Below are 16,006 nucleotides of genomic sequence, written 5' to 3'. Positions count from 1 at the left end.
ATAATGGAACAGACCAAGGAATTTCAGAAGAAAATCACCTTGTGCTTTATAGATTACAGCAAAGTCTTTGACTGTGTAGATCATGAAACACTATGGAATGCTTTAAAAGAAATGAGGATGCCATAACATCTGATTGTCCCAATGCGCAACCTATACGCTGGACAAGAGGCTACTGTAAGGATAAAATATGGAGAAATCGTTTGTTTCCTCATCTGAAAGGGTGTGAGACAGGGGTGTATTTTATTAACCTATTTATTTAAATACTGACTATAGTATACAGCCACTCTCATGGCTATATAACTATATGCAGAACATATCATACAGAAAGCGAGATTGGACCAAGATGAAGGAAGTGTGAAAACTGGAGGGAGAAATATCAATAATTTAAAATATGCAGACAATACCATAATCTTAGCAGAAGCCAGCAATGATTTGAAATGAATGCTGATGAAAGTTAAAGAGGAAAACACAAAAAAAGGACGACAGCTGAATGTCAAGAAGTCTAAAGTAATGGCAACAGAAGATTTATGTAACACAATAAGTAAGGCTGTGTAAAAGGAACATTAGAAACTGGGACGGAAGCGCACATTATAACTAGGAAAATTAATGCAATAATCCTCACATCTGAATCTATCCAGAAAAGCAGGTTCTGGATAAGGAGAGCAGGTCAGCACTATGGAGAGCTCTGAGTGGAGCTGGGAACCAGACAAGCCAAACTTCCTTCAGGATGTTGGCTCTGCCCCCACGGTATATGAGGCCTCCATACTTAAAGGGACCTTACTTGTTTTAGTGGTATCGGCTTCTCACCTTGAGTCTTTAGATGGTAGTACTATCTCCTCCAGGCTGAAGATGGGAGTTCTGAGGAGGCAGGGAAGTCACTGATTGTTTCCGAAGAAACCAAATCCTCTTCCTGGCCTGACAGATTGTCTCTGCCTGATATCTCTTCCACTGAGGAAGGTGGAATTGAAGCTCTGGGTCATGGGGCTCTTATGTTCCACGAGACCACAAAGACGAATCGGGAGATTTCCTGAAATGGTCCCATCCCTGGGGCACTAAGTAAGTCTCAGTCTGGCCACATTCTACCTAGGAGATCATCTATCTTATTAAATACAGTTTTTGATTTGCTCGTGCAGTACTTTTAGATACAATTTTTTTGCAGTGGGATTCACAAATTACAGCAGGTTTCAACAACAAATAATTGCTTCCAAACAGGCTGTAAAAATTATCTGCCCTTAGGCTAGGGTTGTTTTGGGACAGGGTTCCAGTTAACAGAGCCAGTAACACAGCTAAAGAGACAACATTGGCAGGAGGACTCAAAGAGGTCGGTCTAAATATTCAATATGCCGAAGAATGAAAAAGTCCACAGTGTAGTGATCCTGGGTCTCTCCAGGGGAAGTTACCTGCCTAAAGCCCCAAGGATGGTTTTGCTACTGTAAGCATGATGAGGCTGCCATTAGACATGTTGCAAACCACAAAAAGGAAACACTTGCTGTGACTTTAAGATCTTCACTGGAGAACCTTCTCCAGATTCTCCCATCTAATGAGGTCAAACAGGTGCTTACTAAGGAAAGGGCCTTCTCAGTTGTGGCATGCTCTCCCCAGAGATCCTTGTCTGGGTCCTACATTAGGATCTTTTTGGCTTTTTGTTCTCCTGGGCCTTTTAATTACAACAACTTTAGTTTGCCCCCTCACTGGGTTGTAGTGCTGTTTTATTGATCATACGCTGCTTCTTGTGGTTTTAAGCTAACTTTGGGACTCATGCTGCTTCTCTATTAATAGTTAATTGGATGGCATATAAACATAAATAAATAAATACAGATCAGCACTGCACAGATTCTGGAACACACCAACAACATGCTTCATGCCACACAGTTCAAACAGTGCAAACAAAGAAAACAACCCAGATGTGCTGTTTGACGTAATTTGTGACTTTGCAGTTCCCTCTGGTTGATATATCACAGCATAAGGGCCCTGACCTATTCTTCCAGTCATGCTTACACATCTTTCCCAGAGGTACCTCCTCTGCTTTTCAGCAGAAAGTTGCTGTTCTTTGCCCAGATGGTCAATTATTCAGGGGAGCCATTAGGATTTCAGGGGCCTGGTACAAAATCTATATCCATTCCAAACGAATAAGACCCCACTCTGTATAGGACCCCACAAAGCTTTTTTAAAGCACACACAAAGACATAAGATGCCCCCACCCATAAGCTGTGGGCCCTCTCCTCAGTTCCTTATGGCCTCCAATTATCTCCACACTCCAAGCCAAAAATAACAAAATATTTCATTTCTCAGGGGCAATTCAAAGTACAAGTATTATTATTTAAAGCCCTAACTGACCTGGAGTCTGGGCACCCAAGGACCAAAGCAGATGTCACATACAATTGCCTGTAACTTTTTAAAAATACACAACTAAAAGCAGTTTGGGTAGAAGAACAGTCCTGAGGAAAGGCGGTGTTTAAATGCTTTACACACTCAAAATCACACACACCCGGGTGCTTTTCTCCTTGTGAGGGGAAAATATGTGGGTACAGTCCCCTGCTCAAATATATCATTTTCCAAAGTCTGCTGCCTTACTCCTATGTGAAACGTCCTGTATGCTATGGTCACCAAGAGGAGAATCTATTCATATTTCCTCTCCAGAGCCTTTTCTGTGGTGACTCCCCTCCAGGAACATTCCCTGCCCAAAAAAGGTTGTTAGGCTTGGCTCCCTCCCTCTTGATTTTTCTTACACTGGTTAAGACATTTCTATTCTGTACAGCAGGGGTAGGAAAGCACTTTCATCCAGGGGACAAGATAAAAAGCAGTCAATGCTCTGTGGGCCACATCTGACCCACCTGTCAATCACCTGACATATGATATCAGGGGGATTTGATCCCTGTCAAAAGGCACAGAGCTGGCCTTCGGCACCAAATTTAAACAGCTAGCATGGGCAATGGTCAAGGATGATGGGAGTTAATGGAGATAGCTAACTTAGGTTCATTAATTTCCAATGGGTCTACTCTGAGTAGGTCTTAGTTGAATACAACCCTTTGGGAGGATTAGCGAGAAGGTTTTGTACATTTCACTGCTATTGTTGAGGTTGTGGATGGAGCTGTTTAATCTCTCATTTTAAGTTTTTATGGTTTTTAAAATTGTTTGTGTGGTGTTCTGAATTATTGCTTCTCCCTCGTGAGCTGCCTTGAGGACCCTTGACTAGAAAACCCAACACACAAAACAGTTAAACCATGATGACACTTTACCCAACTCTCCAGAGCACATCCATTGAAAATAGTAGAAGTACCTTGGGGAGTTTCACAACAGACCAAGATTGAGTCTGAACAACTATAATGAATGCTTACCCAGATTACTATTGTATCTATTGACTTTCCAGGAACTAGGTTTGGAATTCTCCTGGAACCAGTCATTCAAGAGCTTTGTATAAGTCAATATCGTAGCCTTTGAATTTGTATAAGTCAATATCGTGGCCTTCAATAATGAATGGCAAATAATGAAAAATCTTCATTGTCCTATTAAAGGCTTTATTTTCTGGATCAGCGGGCCAGCAAACTATAAATTTGAAAACAATGTAATTTCAAGAGAAGATCAGGCAGCTTTAGATGGAGTATGAGATTACAGTCAGAAAGAGACAGGAACACCGTTTGATCCCTTACAGTGTAAAGGAAAACTTAAACATAATGGACAACATTAGCTCTTTTGGGCATCTAATAACATAAAACTATACAGTACTAAACAACTTTCCTCTGTCTACAGTCACCCATACGAGTTATTGTATAAATGTTGAAAGTCTATTGCAGGATCAGGGAGAGGGAGAGAGAGAGTGTTGAGTGTTTTATTTGAAACTCAGTTCTACTGAATTTTTATTTGCTTCTGTTTTCAGTAGCAAAAAGTAAGGTACTTCACTGCAAAACACACCAATCAATTACAAAACCTGAACCAAAACCTTAAGAAACATACAAAAAAAATGGATAGCACTCAACTGTCAAGAGAATTGATAGCACACTGTGGCATAGTTTGCACGTCACGTATGTATGGAAGGATCTGTCAATTTTAATTCTCATTTGTTTCTCATTTGTCCAATATTAAATTCATTTCTCCACATTTCTGCAGCAATTTGTATTTTTTAAAAAAACAAATCCTGATAAAAATTCTTCAGCATTTTAGTGCGAATTTATCCTACTGAACACATTTTTGCATGCAGTTTTGACCAACGCACACATTTTTGCAAGCAATTTCTCACAACAGAAATGCATTTTTATATGTTACCTTCACTAATATATCTTGTTTCGTGCACATTTCCCCCTTATATATGCATTTTTGTAAGCAATGGTTGGTTGGACAACTGTAGAACTGCATTGCAAAATTTGGACGGCTATGTTTCAGTTCCCATGTTATTTCAGAAAGCGTGAATTCAATAGATTTGCCTTTGAATGTGAACTGAATTGAAATTCTTCCCCATCTCAACGTCATGGGAAGCTACGAGGTAAGATTTGTTCTACGCTACAGACTGAGGTTGGGAGGAGAGACCTTACCCACAATCCAGGGTTCGGATGACATGCTTAGTCAAACCTTGGCTTAGCTGTTCCGCCATCCTGGGCAAAAAAGCCCAGGAAGGAGCAAAGTGGGTGTGAGCTTCTCCTTGAGAACCAGGCTGCCTTCTATGTGCAAATGCAGCCATCGTCAAGAGAAATTTTCAATACAGTCAAAGGTCCATAGTTTCATCTCAAACCACCTGCCAAGTCCACACACATGCAATGCAAACAATGGAAAAACATTAAGGTTCACATTTCCAGTGGGAAATGAGGGTAGGAGAGGTGCAGAGAAAAGACAATAGAGACTGTACCTTAAATAATTCAAATTCTCTCTTTGGCATCAACAGCTAGCAAGATATGACAAGCATTCGAAAGTATTTGAAATGCAAATAAATTCACAAGCAGAATTGGAATCTAAATAATGGCAGAGGCAGTGGTCACATAGATAGTGGGGCACTATATATATATATATTCAATGGAATGCTTTCAAAGTGGCATGGGTCAACGGATCCCATCCCTACTCCTGAGGAATCCAGGCAAGCTTCACATTAGGAGTTGAAGCTGCCTCTGCAGAGTGGCTGTTTGTTCAAGGCAGGGCAAGGCAGAGCAACCTGTGGTGTTCTGGATGTGGTTGGACGCCAACTCCTATGAGCCCCAGCCAGCATGGCCAATGGTCAGGGAATATAAGAGTTGTACCCCAACAACATCTGGAGGGCCACAGGTTCCCCTCCTCTGATTTAGGGGATTGGACTACATATAACTAATTGCAGATTCTGGACTTAATTGTCAGACTGAAGGGGATGTCTTTAGATAATTATGTGTGTTTCTTTACTTAGGTCTGTTTTGTCTGGGGGGTTCCTTGCTCTTTCTTCTGAACAGGGCCTTGGACTTCTGCCCTAAAGCCATGCCCTGGCAGCAGCACTGTCAGGCTGATCTCTGTCTGATGGAAAGTCATCCACCAGTGGTGGCTCCATCAGTGGGGCAGTCAAAGTGGATTTCTCTGCCCCACTGGCAAGAAGCCACCAGCAGCCACTGACCTGACTTGCTTAACCCACATCTTCATTTTTATCCCTGTTACACAGAGTGAGAACTGGCTTCACTAGATTGCCTGGAGTCCCAAGAATTCACTCACTTTGCCTGGAGTTCCTGGGACATCATCCTGCACCATTCTACAGGCAGGCCTTGAGAAAACCTTTTCCTTGGGACAGTCTCACCCACCCCCCTTCCTCCTGACATGAACCATCCAAAGAACTGGGAATACCTGTATAGTGTGCATATAAGCTGGTTCCGCAGAGCCACTTTCCTGAGACCTGAGAGGCTCCATGATGTTGTTTGGCACAAATCCAGTGACTCCGCTGGCATTTTGGACTTTCCACCACTGCTTTCTGTCATCGAGGATCTGGAACAAAGCAAAGAAAATGGAAAGAAACTCAGCTGCTGTCACCCAAATGCTAGGAACGTTGGCTTATATCCAGTGGTAGTCCTACTCAAGAGTAGACCCACTGAAATTAACAGCCATGGCAAACTTCAGCCCATTAGTTGGATACAACCCAGAGGGCATTGCCTCATACCCAGTGGAGGCTGGTGACTCCCAAGTCAGTGGGGCAGGGAATCTACTCCGTGTCTTAGTCTGAACTTTCAAGGAGCTGTCCAAGGTGATCGGGCAGTTTCCCACTCCTCGTCTAAGAGGCACTGGGCTCAATGGACAAGGGTATAAGTTATAAGGTATCTTCTTATGTTCCCATTCACTATTTCTTTGAATGTCTCTAGAGAGACATGCAGAGGAATTAACCACATTTGATACAATTTTTTTTAAGCTGTCCAGTAACCTTTAGGAACATAATTTGACAAGTATTAGGAGGGCAGGGAAAGTCAAAACAAGCACAGCATTACCTCTAAAATGTCGTCCTTCAAGACAGAGAGTTCGCTCTGGTTTCTTCCCACAAAGTCATACTTGGTTTTGGCATATTTCTTGGTTGGGGTTTTATGTGCCTCATAATTTCTGCGAAGCAAAAAAAGAGTCCAAACGTTATCCAACTCCATTTGTAGCAAACCATCGCCGAGAAGAGCAAAGAGGCAAGTCCTGCCTGACAGCAAAAATCATTAGGAATGGTGATTTGTCCAGAATTCACTACCATGCACGGCAATCAGACATCCATCACAACAGCAAAAAGCTGGCAATGGAGAACAACTATCCATTGAAGCAGTCATAAATATTAAAGTTGGCATGTGTACAAGAGCACACACACCACACACACACACTCACTCTCTGCAATATGGAGTGGAAGAATTTGCAAAGTGGGCTGATCTCACATTTGGGAGGGTGTTTCTGGAAAGGGTACGCTGATGAGCTTTGCAGATTTGTATTATTGAACTCATGGAACAATTGGATTGAAATAGAACACTGCTATTACACAAATGAGGATAAATGCGGAATGTGTAACCATTTGCAAATGATTTAAGAAGACACCCAATAAAAGCCAGAGGTCAAGTGACATGCAGCTGAACTAACCACAACTGAACCTCAGTTTCATAGCCCTGTGGATGATTAACCCGACAACCAATTCCCATGGTTGTGGGAGGAAAGGGCTGTCATTGTAAATATATTAATAAGATATTCAAATAAAGATCAAATGCTTGCCAAAGTCTCATTGTAAAAAGACTAATAGGAAGCTGCCTTCCTGAGTCAGACCATCGGTGCATCTAGCTCAGTATAGCCTAAACTAGCCTTCCAAGCCTAGAGTCCCCATAGGTTGTAAAACTATAATTCTCATTATCTCTGACCATTGGTCGTGCTGGCTGGGGATGTCAGAAGCTCTAGTCTAACAACATCTGGGAACCCAAGGCTGGGGAAGGCTTGCCTACACTGAGTGATAGTGACTCTCCAGGATCTTTTTGGACTGGGGTCTTTCTCATTCCTGATGGGAGACATCAAGGCTTGAACCCGGAGCATTCTGCATGCAAGCAAGTGTTCTACCCACTAAACTTTGCCCCCTAACCCAGGCCAAATACAAGCCCAGGCTGATTGTCATGACAGATACGCAACTTCAGAAGCCAACACCAGGTCATCTGCTAGAAGGTATGCAAGGTCTTTTATTTAAAGTTTTATCCTTTTCATTTTAAAAGTTTAGCATTTTACATTTTAATTCCTAGCGTTGGCTCTTAATGGCATCTGTCCTCAGCCTTTAGGAACAGGGAGATTTAAAAACCTAAAAAAAGGACAGTAATAGCAACCATATCAATCAATCGCAAGCCAGTCACAAAGAAAAGGGAACTTTGTAAGCTAACATATAATAGGAAATAGGATGCAATGGCTGTGAAACAGCACGTTAACAGAACATCAGAGACAAGAATGAATTATTGTTGGTACTCATCCATTGTAAACTACTGATCCTGAGCACACATTCTGAGTGGCTCCAGTAGCTATCTAGTTTTTTGGTTAGCTGTGGAGAACTGTTCCAATTTACTTGAAGAGAGGAGCAGAAGGACACCACAGAACTCCCACTGATGGACCCTCAGTTATCCAAAACGCCTCAACTTCACTGCAATGGCCAATATAACGCTGTGCAGATGTGGGCCAATCTAAGCAACATTCCAATTTCTCCAACCCCTTGGTGATTTGTATGCTCTGGATTTTATCCCCGGCCCCCATCTCCAATCTTAACCCCAAACCATTTGGATAAATGAGGTTCATGGTGTTGAGATTTAAAGATATGTGCCTGAAGGTACCCTACACTAAAACTGGTGAGTATGCTCTGGCGAGCCGCACAGGATCAATGTCACAGCCTAACCAGTCAGCAATCCTGGGGGATTACAGCTTCGTTTTTGTTCTCCCTTTCAATCACCCATTCCACGTGTTGCGTTTCGGGCACATGGCAAAATGCCACATGATTATCTAACCTGAAAAGTTACCCTAATACGGCTGTTCTCCAGGGGAAACAAAAAAGAGCTCCTTTTGGGAGGAAAGGCAGCATATCAATTTAATAAATGACAACCACCCCTACCACCACCCCTGAAGTATTTGCAACTTGCAGATGTTTGTTGGTTTTGCCATGGGAGAAGCTACGCAGAAAGCACGCCAGACTGGGAGGCCAGGTAGAGGCCAGAGGATGCAGAAGCCTTGCTGAGGCTAAGGAAGCCTGGATCTTAGCAGTGCCTGGATGGGAACTCTGTGTAAACCGCCCTGGGTTCCATCACGGAAGAAAGGCGGGATATACACTGTGTGTGTTTTTTATGCACATAACAATATAAATACATGCCTGGACAGCAACAACCAGTTATCTGCCCATCAAGGAACTGATGTGCCGATTCAAAGAAGTGGCTGCCTATAATTCACTCCATCTGGTGGGTTTACAGTGGTTTACAGCCATAGCCCTTGGGCTGTCTGCACCAGAACATGTGTGCTTAACATGGGGCACAAGAACAAGGCTTGTAACCTGTGCTGATGCCAGTGGAAATGGTTAGGGATCCATGTGCTGGTCAGAATTCAGAGGTCTGCATGCTAACAAATTGCTGTTTGTATCCTTTAGCATAACTGATAACATAGAAAGAGTTGGAAAACCTGTTGGCTATGCTTTTCCCATTGTCTCAGCAGTGGGGGAGCCACTCTGTGTGTAAAGATCCTAGGCAACTGCAAGCAACAGTCAGTTCAATGGATACTCCACTGTTGACCTTGGCCAGAGACAAAAAGGGGACTGGTTGCTTGTAAGTGAAACAACGTTCCAGGCTCCAATTCAGAGTGTACAGTTCAATTTGTCATCTTTTCTTGAAAGCAAACATTGATAGCACTGTGTTTAAACATAATTTCTCAAAGGCCTTTAGAAAAAGCACAGTAGAAGCAGAGTGAAATAGGTTTTAGATATTAGTGCTAACACAGAGAGGATTGTCTACTTCTAAAGCCAATGAAGAGAAGTAGATATATACAGAGATAGGCACCTCCACCCTAAAAGCAACCGGTTGGGACAGTTCTCCATAGCTGTACACATGACGTCCACTGAACTGTTACCTATCTACATGTCGGCTAACAGTTTGCTTAAAAGCGGCTACAGCTGCCCCCTGGTCCGGCAGAGGCCCTCTTTTGTAAGCTGTGTTACTGAATGCATACCCTTCAGAAGGAGGATAATCTGAGATACTGGAATGCTGAAAGAGAGAAAAAAGGAAGGATCTGTTGTCAATTACAGCAAGTCTGCAGTAGATCTTTCACTGCACTTAATTAACAACCTCTCTATACATCTGCACTGCCTCCACTTTCATTGCCTGAGCCCTTAAAGGCCGATTCACACAACCACGGAGAATGATGAACATCAAGCACAGCAAAGCTGTCTTGTGAATGCTCTGATCCATGTGTAGATCCCAGTTCATAATATAATAGAGAATTTGAGCCACAAGTTGCCGAGTTGCAATTGCTGTACATGCCCACAGGTTCACAAGCTTGCAACACTACTTTAAAGTGGCTCCAGGATACTTTGCCATGTAAAATTTCTAGTCTGGGGTAATGGTACACCATTCACCCTATATCTTGCTTCCAACAGTACACACAAGAAGTTTCGAGGAAGGAAGTCTTTCTTCATACAGAATACTGTGTGTGATTTCTTTGTGATTCATAACAGCACAGAGGTCAACTTCCATTATATTATCTATTTGGTTAAAATATGATCAGCGCCCAGAAGACAGCAGAAGCTAGGCAGAGAACATACTGTATTGCAGCTTTTGTCAAACTGATGGCCTCCAGAAGTTGAGAACTACAACTCCCATCAGACCCAGGCGAAGGCTGGCAAAGGCTGTTTTAGAATATCAGACACAGGAAGATGTCTCATATACAGTTCAGCCATTAGTCCATCTTGCCTGGTATTGTATACACCGGGGTAGAGGACCTCTGGCCTCTGGGCCAATCATGGCCCTTCAGGGGGTCCCATTTGACCTCTGAGACCATTATCTCCAAACCATGCCCACCCGCCCATCAGCTAACATCACTAGAGATGTCAGCTGCTGGGTGGGAGGAGAGGGTTTAATCCAGCATTGCCTCTATAATCCTGTTCTCAGTAGGGAACAAGCAGTAGGATTTAATCCCCACATCAATTAAGTGGAGATCAAAGCCCTGTGCATGTAAGCATACAAGCTATTTCAAAGGGGCTTTGGCAAAGGCTTTAGGACAGCTCCTGTGCTCCCCTTTGCTCAAACTGGAGGGCTGGAACTATCTTAAAGCCTTTTGCAAGTCTCTCTGTGCTTTCTTTTTAAGTCTCCGATTTGGAAGAAGGTTTTGCAAGTATCTCTCCACCTCTCCCTTCAAGTCCCCCATCTCGGGGACTTAAAAGCAAAGTCTGGGAAAACTTGGAAAAGGCTTTTGCAAAGTTTTCCCTCTTTCCCTTTAAGTCCCCAATCTCAGAGACTTAAAAGAGAAGCACAAGCGATTTTGACTGGTGGGCTGTCTCACCCATCTATCATGTGATGTCATAATGACCACATGCGATTGACATGTCAGTGGCTCTGTTCATGTGTCAAATTTGGCCTGTGAGGCAGAATCCTGATAAGGATCTGGCCTGTGAAACCAAAAAGGTTCCCCGTGTCTGCTCTACACTGACTGCCAGTGGTTCTCCAGGATCTCAGGTAGAGATCTTTCCCAGCCTCGCTACCTGATTCTTTTAACTGAAAATGTCAGAAAATGAGACTGGGACTTTCTGCTGATCCAGTAGATGCTGTAGCCATTGAGCTACGGACCCCTTCCTGGAACTGGGATACAGAGACCAGCTGCTGCTATATCTGGTCTCAGTGGCTATAAAATGCACCTGACATCACCAAAGTTGCTGTAACTAAGATCCATGAACTACCAGCTGGCACATACTATACCACCAGGGATATGAATTACGGGCACTGGTATGACTCCAGTGCTGCAAAAGCAGAAAATGGCCTTTAATAACTGCAGTGGAAACAGCCAACTCCACCTTGTCTTTCATTATCATAATTATGCCCAAGCAGGAAACCTATTCAAGTGACAGGAGGGGGGAAATGGCAGTGGATGTCACTGTAGCTTAAGCTAGGAATAATTTTCAGGAATCAGAATTTCTGATGTACTTCCCTAGATGTAAGATCAAAGCTTACTTCTCTGGGTTAGGCACTGTAACCATGGCAGCAGCAAGTGTGCTGTTAACTCACACTGGGGTGCATTTTTCTGCATTAAAAAGAATGCCCTGTAGGAAAGAGCCTATCTTGTGGGGGTGAGCTCTGAGCTGTAGCACTCTGGTGTTTTCCTGCCACTGCATCACAGGGTGTATGAGGCTCTAGTTTAAAAATAAAAAGAAAGCTGAAGTTTCCATGTTGATTTTTTTCACACCTTCCCATCAAAGTAATAGGTTACAATCTTGTCAGCAAAGCTTCAGGGTCAGGACGCTGAAGAGAGTTTATGTGTTCCTTTAAGGGTGTTGAAAAGCCTATAACAGGCATCTAGAGGGACACCCAAACAGCCAATGTCATCTCTTCACAGCTTTCCAGCTAGAGACACTGTGAAAGTTGGCAATTTTCTGATTTTTGTTTTGTTTTGTTCCAGGCAAGACCCTGCCTTAGTAGGCATGAAGGACTAACCTCTTCTCTTCCTGGCTACTGTTCATTTCTGGACATGTTGTGAATCGTCATATTCACATGTCAAGCTAAATCCTGGTTTAGTGTGATATGCACAAACTAGGACACATCAGAGCTCTTCCTCAGGCAAAAGCACTCCTCTGCCCTTCTCCTGTTCAATTCTGGTCTCTGCACTTCAAGAAGGATGCAGACAAACTGGAACAGGTTCAGAGGAGGGCAACAAGGATGATCAGGGGACTGGAAACAAAGCCCTATGAGGAGAGACTGAAAGAACTGGGCATGTTTAGCCTGGAGAAGAGAAGACTGAGGGGAGATATGATAGCACTCTTCAAGTACATGAAAGGTTGTCACATACAGGAGGGCCGGGATCTCTTCTTGATCATCCCAGAGTGCAGGACACGGAATAATGGGCTCAAGTTGCAGGAAGCCAGATTTCGACTGGACATCAGGAAAAACTTCCTAACTGTTAGAGCCATACGACAATGGAACCAATGACCTAGAGAGGTAGTGGGCTCTCCGACACTGGAGGCATTCAAGAGGCAGCTGGACAGCCATCTGTCGGGAATGCTTTGATTTGGATTCCTGCATTGAGCAGGGGGTTGGACGTGATGGCCTTGTAGGCCCCTTCCAACTCTACTATTCTAAGATTCTATGATTCTCCTCCAGCATGGCCAGGAGGATGACTTTGACAGTGCTTAGTTTCTCTTTCACTGAATCCTGGTTTGCTGTTGCACATAAAGGAGGCCTTATGGTTTATAATAAACTCTGGCTTAACAAGCAAGCTTCCGAACCCAGTTGAAGTTGGTTTGTTTTTTTTGAAATTACCAGAATTTGTTCTTAACTGGGATCCCTGCTTTGTGTATAAGGACAAGCTGGGATTCAGTGAAACTAAATGCTGCCAAAGTCATCCTCCTGGCCATGCAGGAGGAGGAGAGGTGGGCAGCACGTAAGCCTAAAGGAAACTCAGGCTTGTTCCAGCAACTATGGTTTAGCACAGGAGTAGAGAACCTTTTTCACCCAGTGGACCAGACCTTCATCGCTCCCCCACCCTGTGGCCAACTTTGACATAATGACGCGCTTTATGCAGGCTTCAGGTATGGGAGGGAATTCTTTTCCACACCTGAAATGTGGAGGAGTGAACTCCCTGCCCATCAGCTGGTGGGCAGGGAGGTGCACTCAATTCTGCTTTCTGCAGGAAACTAGCATGCACAGCCAAACCATGCAGGATTGAACCCTCCACAAGGATTGAACCCTTGACAAGTGGATGCAGTTTATGGAAAATGGACTTGCAGGCCAAACTGGAATGCCTGGCAGAGCAAGACTGGCCCGTGGGCCAGTGGCTCCCCACCCACGGTTTACTGTGATGTGTGAGGCCATTAAATGTTATTCGTTGATGGGGCCATGTAAAGATGCATCTAGCCTCATGACATCTTTGCTGCCCGACGATTACCATTATTCCTCATCTGCACAAGCCATGCCATGGTCCAAAAGAGTTGTCAAGACTTAATTTTTTGTGATAGAAATTAAGGGGCATAATTTTTTCTGCCTTTTAGAATGATGGACGCATGCAGGGCTGCAGCCAGCATTCCTCGCTAGCTGGAGCTGCTAATAAACAAATGTGCTCATGTGTTCTTTAGCATCTATGAATGGTTAACATCAAAAACATATAACTGGAATGAGAGCAGTTATTTTTACGTTCAGGCACTTTTATGCACTTATGAAGAACACTGCTCTTAAATAAATAACAAAGTCCTTAAGTTACTCCTTATTCCCCTTTGGGCACCCTGCCATGTTTGCTTCTACAGTAGCAAAAAGTAAGATCTTGGCAGACTCACTTAAGTACAAGAAGGGGAGTAACCTTAAAAAAACCCAACACGAAACTTGGATGGGCAAAGCTGGGTAGTTCAGACAGATGGTGTGTTGAGCACTACCATTCAGGAGACGGAGTACCAGCTGATGATTTAAAATTAAAAAAACACACAGAACATTTTTTTTTAAATGCACCCACTGGCCCCTACTTGGCTATGGCCCTGAATAAATATGCTTTAACATGTCTTATAGGTATCTAATCTGGGCTACGAGAGCTTGTGCAGGTTTGCAATTGCTGCACTTTTCCCCAAGGGAGGAAGGAATAGGAGCCAATGGGGAGAAAATATGATGTCCTTGCCTGCTAGATTGAGTCTTGGCTCACTGTCTAACCCTGCCCAGAAGAGCTTCCCCATTCACCTTGAAGGAGCAAGCAGATTTCTACAGGCATTCCCCCTTCGCACATGCAGATCCCCTTGGTGCGCTGAAATGAATGGGGCAGCCAGCGCATGCCAGGGCATATATATGGCTGTGGGAGAGGGCAGTAAGAAGTACTAAGTTGAGGAGGATGTTGATCAAACAGTCACATCAGAGCTTCAAGGATCACGTCCTAAGCCTGTGTTCCACTGGACCAATGAACACAAATCCTACACCTCGACTTAAACAACATACAACAGCCCTTTCCCTACCTCGGTCGATAACCTTTTCATCTCTTGCTTCCGCTGGTGCTCAGCCACGTTTGCCACGGACTCTGCTAGCTGGTTGAGCTCTTGTTCCTTCGGGGCCCCCATGAAGTTCAGCAAAGGAGGCTCCCACCCATTTCTGAATCGTGGCACATAGGGTGGGATGAACTGGTCTTTGGGCCACTCTGCTCTGTGTTTAAGGAGGAAGCCAGGAACACATTTTAATAACTCGATACCAACAATGGTGCAAGTTAGAGACACAGCAAACTGCCTTATACTCTTTGGTCCATTTCGCTCTCTGCTATCTTCACTGACTGGCAGCAAATCGCCAGGATTTTAGGCAGGGAGTCTTCCCCAGTTCTACCTGGAGATGTTGCCAGGGACTGAACCTGGGACCTTCTGTGTGCAAAAGGAGATGCTCTAATGCTAAGCTATGGCACTTCCTGCATTTCAAGCCTCCTGTCCATACAGAGTCAGCCTAAGAACAGAAACTGTATTTAACCAGTCAGGTTTGTCTCTTGCAGGGATCGCTGAGCTGGGAAGAGGGGGAGCCCCACAATGGGCCCTCTGTTGCATAAAAGAGGAGCAGAGGCGCTCGCCGTTTGACCTGTGTGTGAGTTTGCATTGGCAAGATTGTTCTGTTATATGGCTTCAGGCTTTATTGGAAGGGTACCTGGTAATGTCAGGTCATGCAAATGTTATTATTGTTATGAAATTCTTGTTGTTGTTGTTATTAAATTACTACTACTGCTGCTGCTGCTGCCACTGCTACTGCTGCTGCTGCTGCCGCCCACCCGTCACCACTAGGTCCTAGGACAGGTTACAGAAATTTAAAATACAGTATTAGGAACAGTTAAAACACATTACATTCACAAGAACAGGGTGAGTCCTGAAAACATACATCTCAAGTGCTAAAGGCCAGAGTAAAGAGGCATGTCTTTAGCATTTGCCGAATGTTTACTCACCCAGTGGCTAAAAACAGAAATGGGGACAGTATATACCACTGGGAGGCCTTGGCACATACAAAAAAAGTCTGAATACAGTGAAGAGGAAATACAGGATGAACTAAGATATCCTATCACTGCTTGTCCTGAACCTTTAGAAAAAGGATAGGCTATACAGCCAAATGGAGAAATTTAAAAGAAAAACAAATCAAACTAATAATATAAAAACTATATACACCGCATGAAAATACAGATTATTGGAGAGCAAACTGTAATCTTCTCACAGAAATAACTGGATACCCATTACCAAATGATCCCAAAATATTACTACTAAGCTATTTGAAAGACAGCGTATTAAAGGCAGATTTGGAAGGAAAACTAAACCTCTTTCTGCTGCAAAAATAAACCCTAAAGCAATAGCTTAGCTTACCCAGTCTTAAAATATTCCAGATTTTTTTTCAAACTATTC

At 43.6% G+C, this 16,006-nt stretch overlaps 1 protein-coding gene across 6 annotated transcripts in view; it reads right to left on the bottom strand.

Moving 5' to 3' along the window:
- The window catches only part of EPS8 (EGFR pathway substrate 8, signaling adaptor), a 195,739-nt gene that overhangs the window by 15,870 nt on the left and 163,863 nt on the right, over positions 1 to 16,006 (bottom strand). For all 6 annotated transcript variants that reach the window (XM_061638501.1, XM_061638499.1, XM_061638504.1 and 3 more), the window contains 4 exons: positions 14,600 to 14,783; positions 9,634 to 9,668; positions 6,423 to 6,531; positions 5,791 to 5,928 (listed from right to left, as the gene is read on the bottom strand). In XM_061638501.1, the coding sequence (XP_061494485.1) occupies positions 5,791 to 5,928; positions 6,423 to 6,531; positions 9,634 to 9,668; positions 14,600 to 14,783 (466 nt within the window). The remainder of the gene's footprint in view (positions 1 to 5,790; positions 5,929 to 6,422; positions 6,532 to 9,633; positions 9,669 to 14,599; positions 14,784 to 16,006) is intronic.

Source organism: Rhineura floridana, chromosome 8, assembly GCF_030035675.1.
Source record: "Rhineura floridana isolate rRhiFlo1 chromosome 8, rRhiFlo1.hap2, whole genome shotgun sequence".
NCBI lineage: Eukaryota > Metazoa > Chordata > Lepidosauria > Squamata > Rhineuridae > Rhineura > Rhineura floridana.
This window is presented reverse-complemented; position numbering and strand designations above follow the sequence as displayed.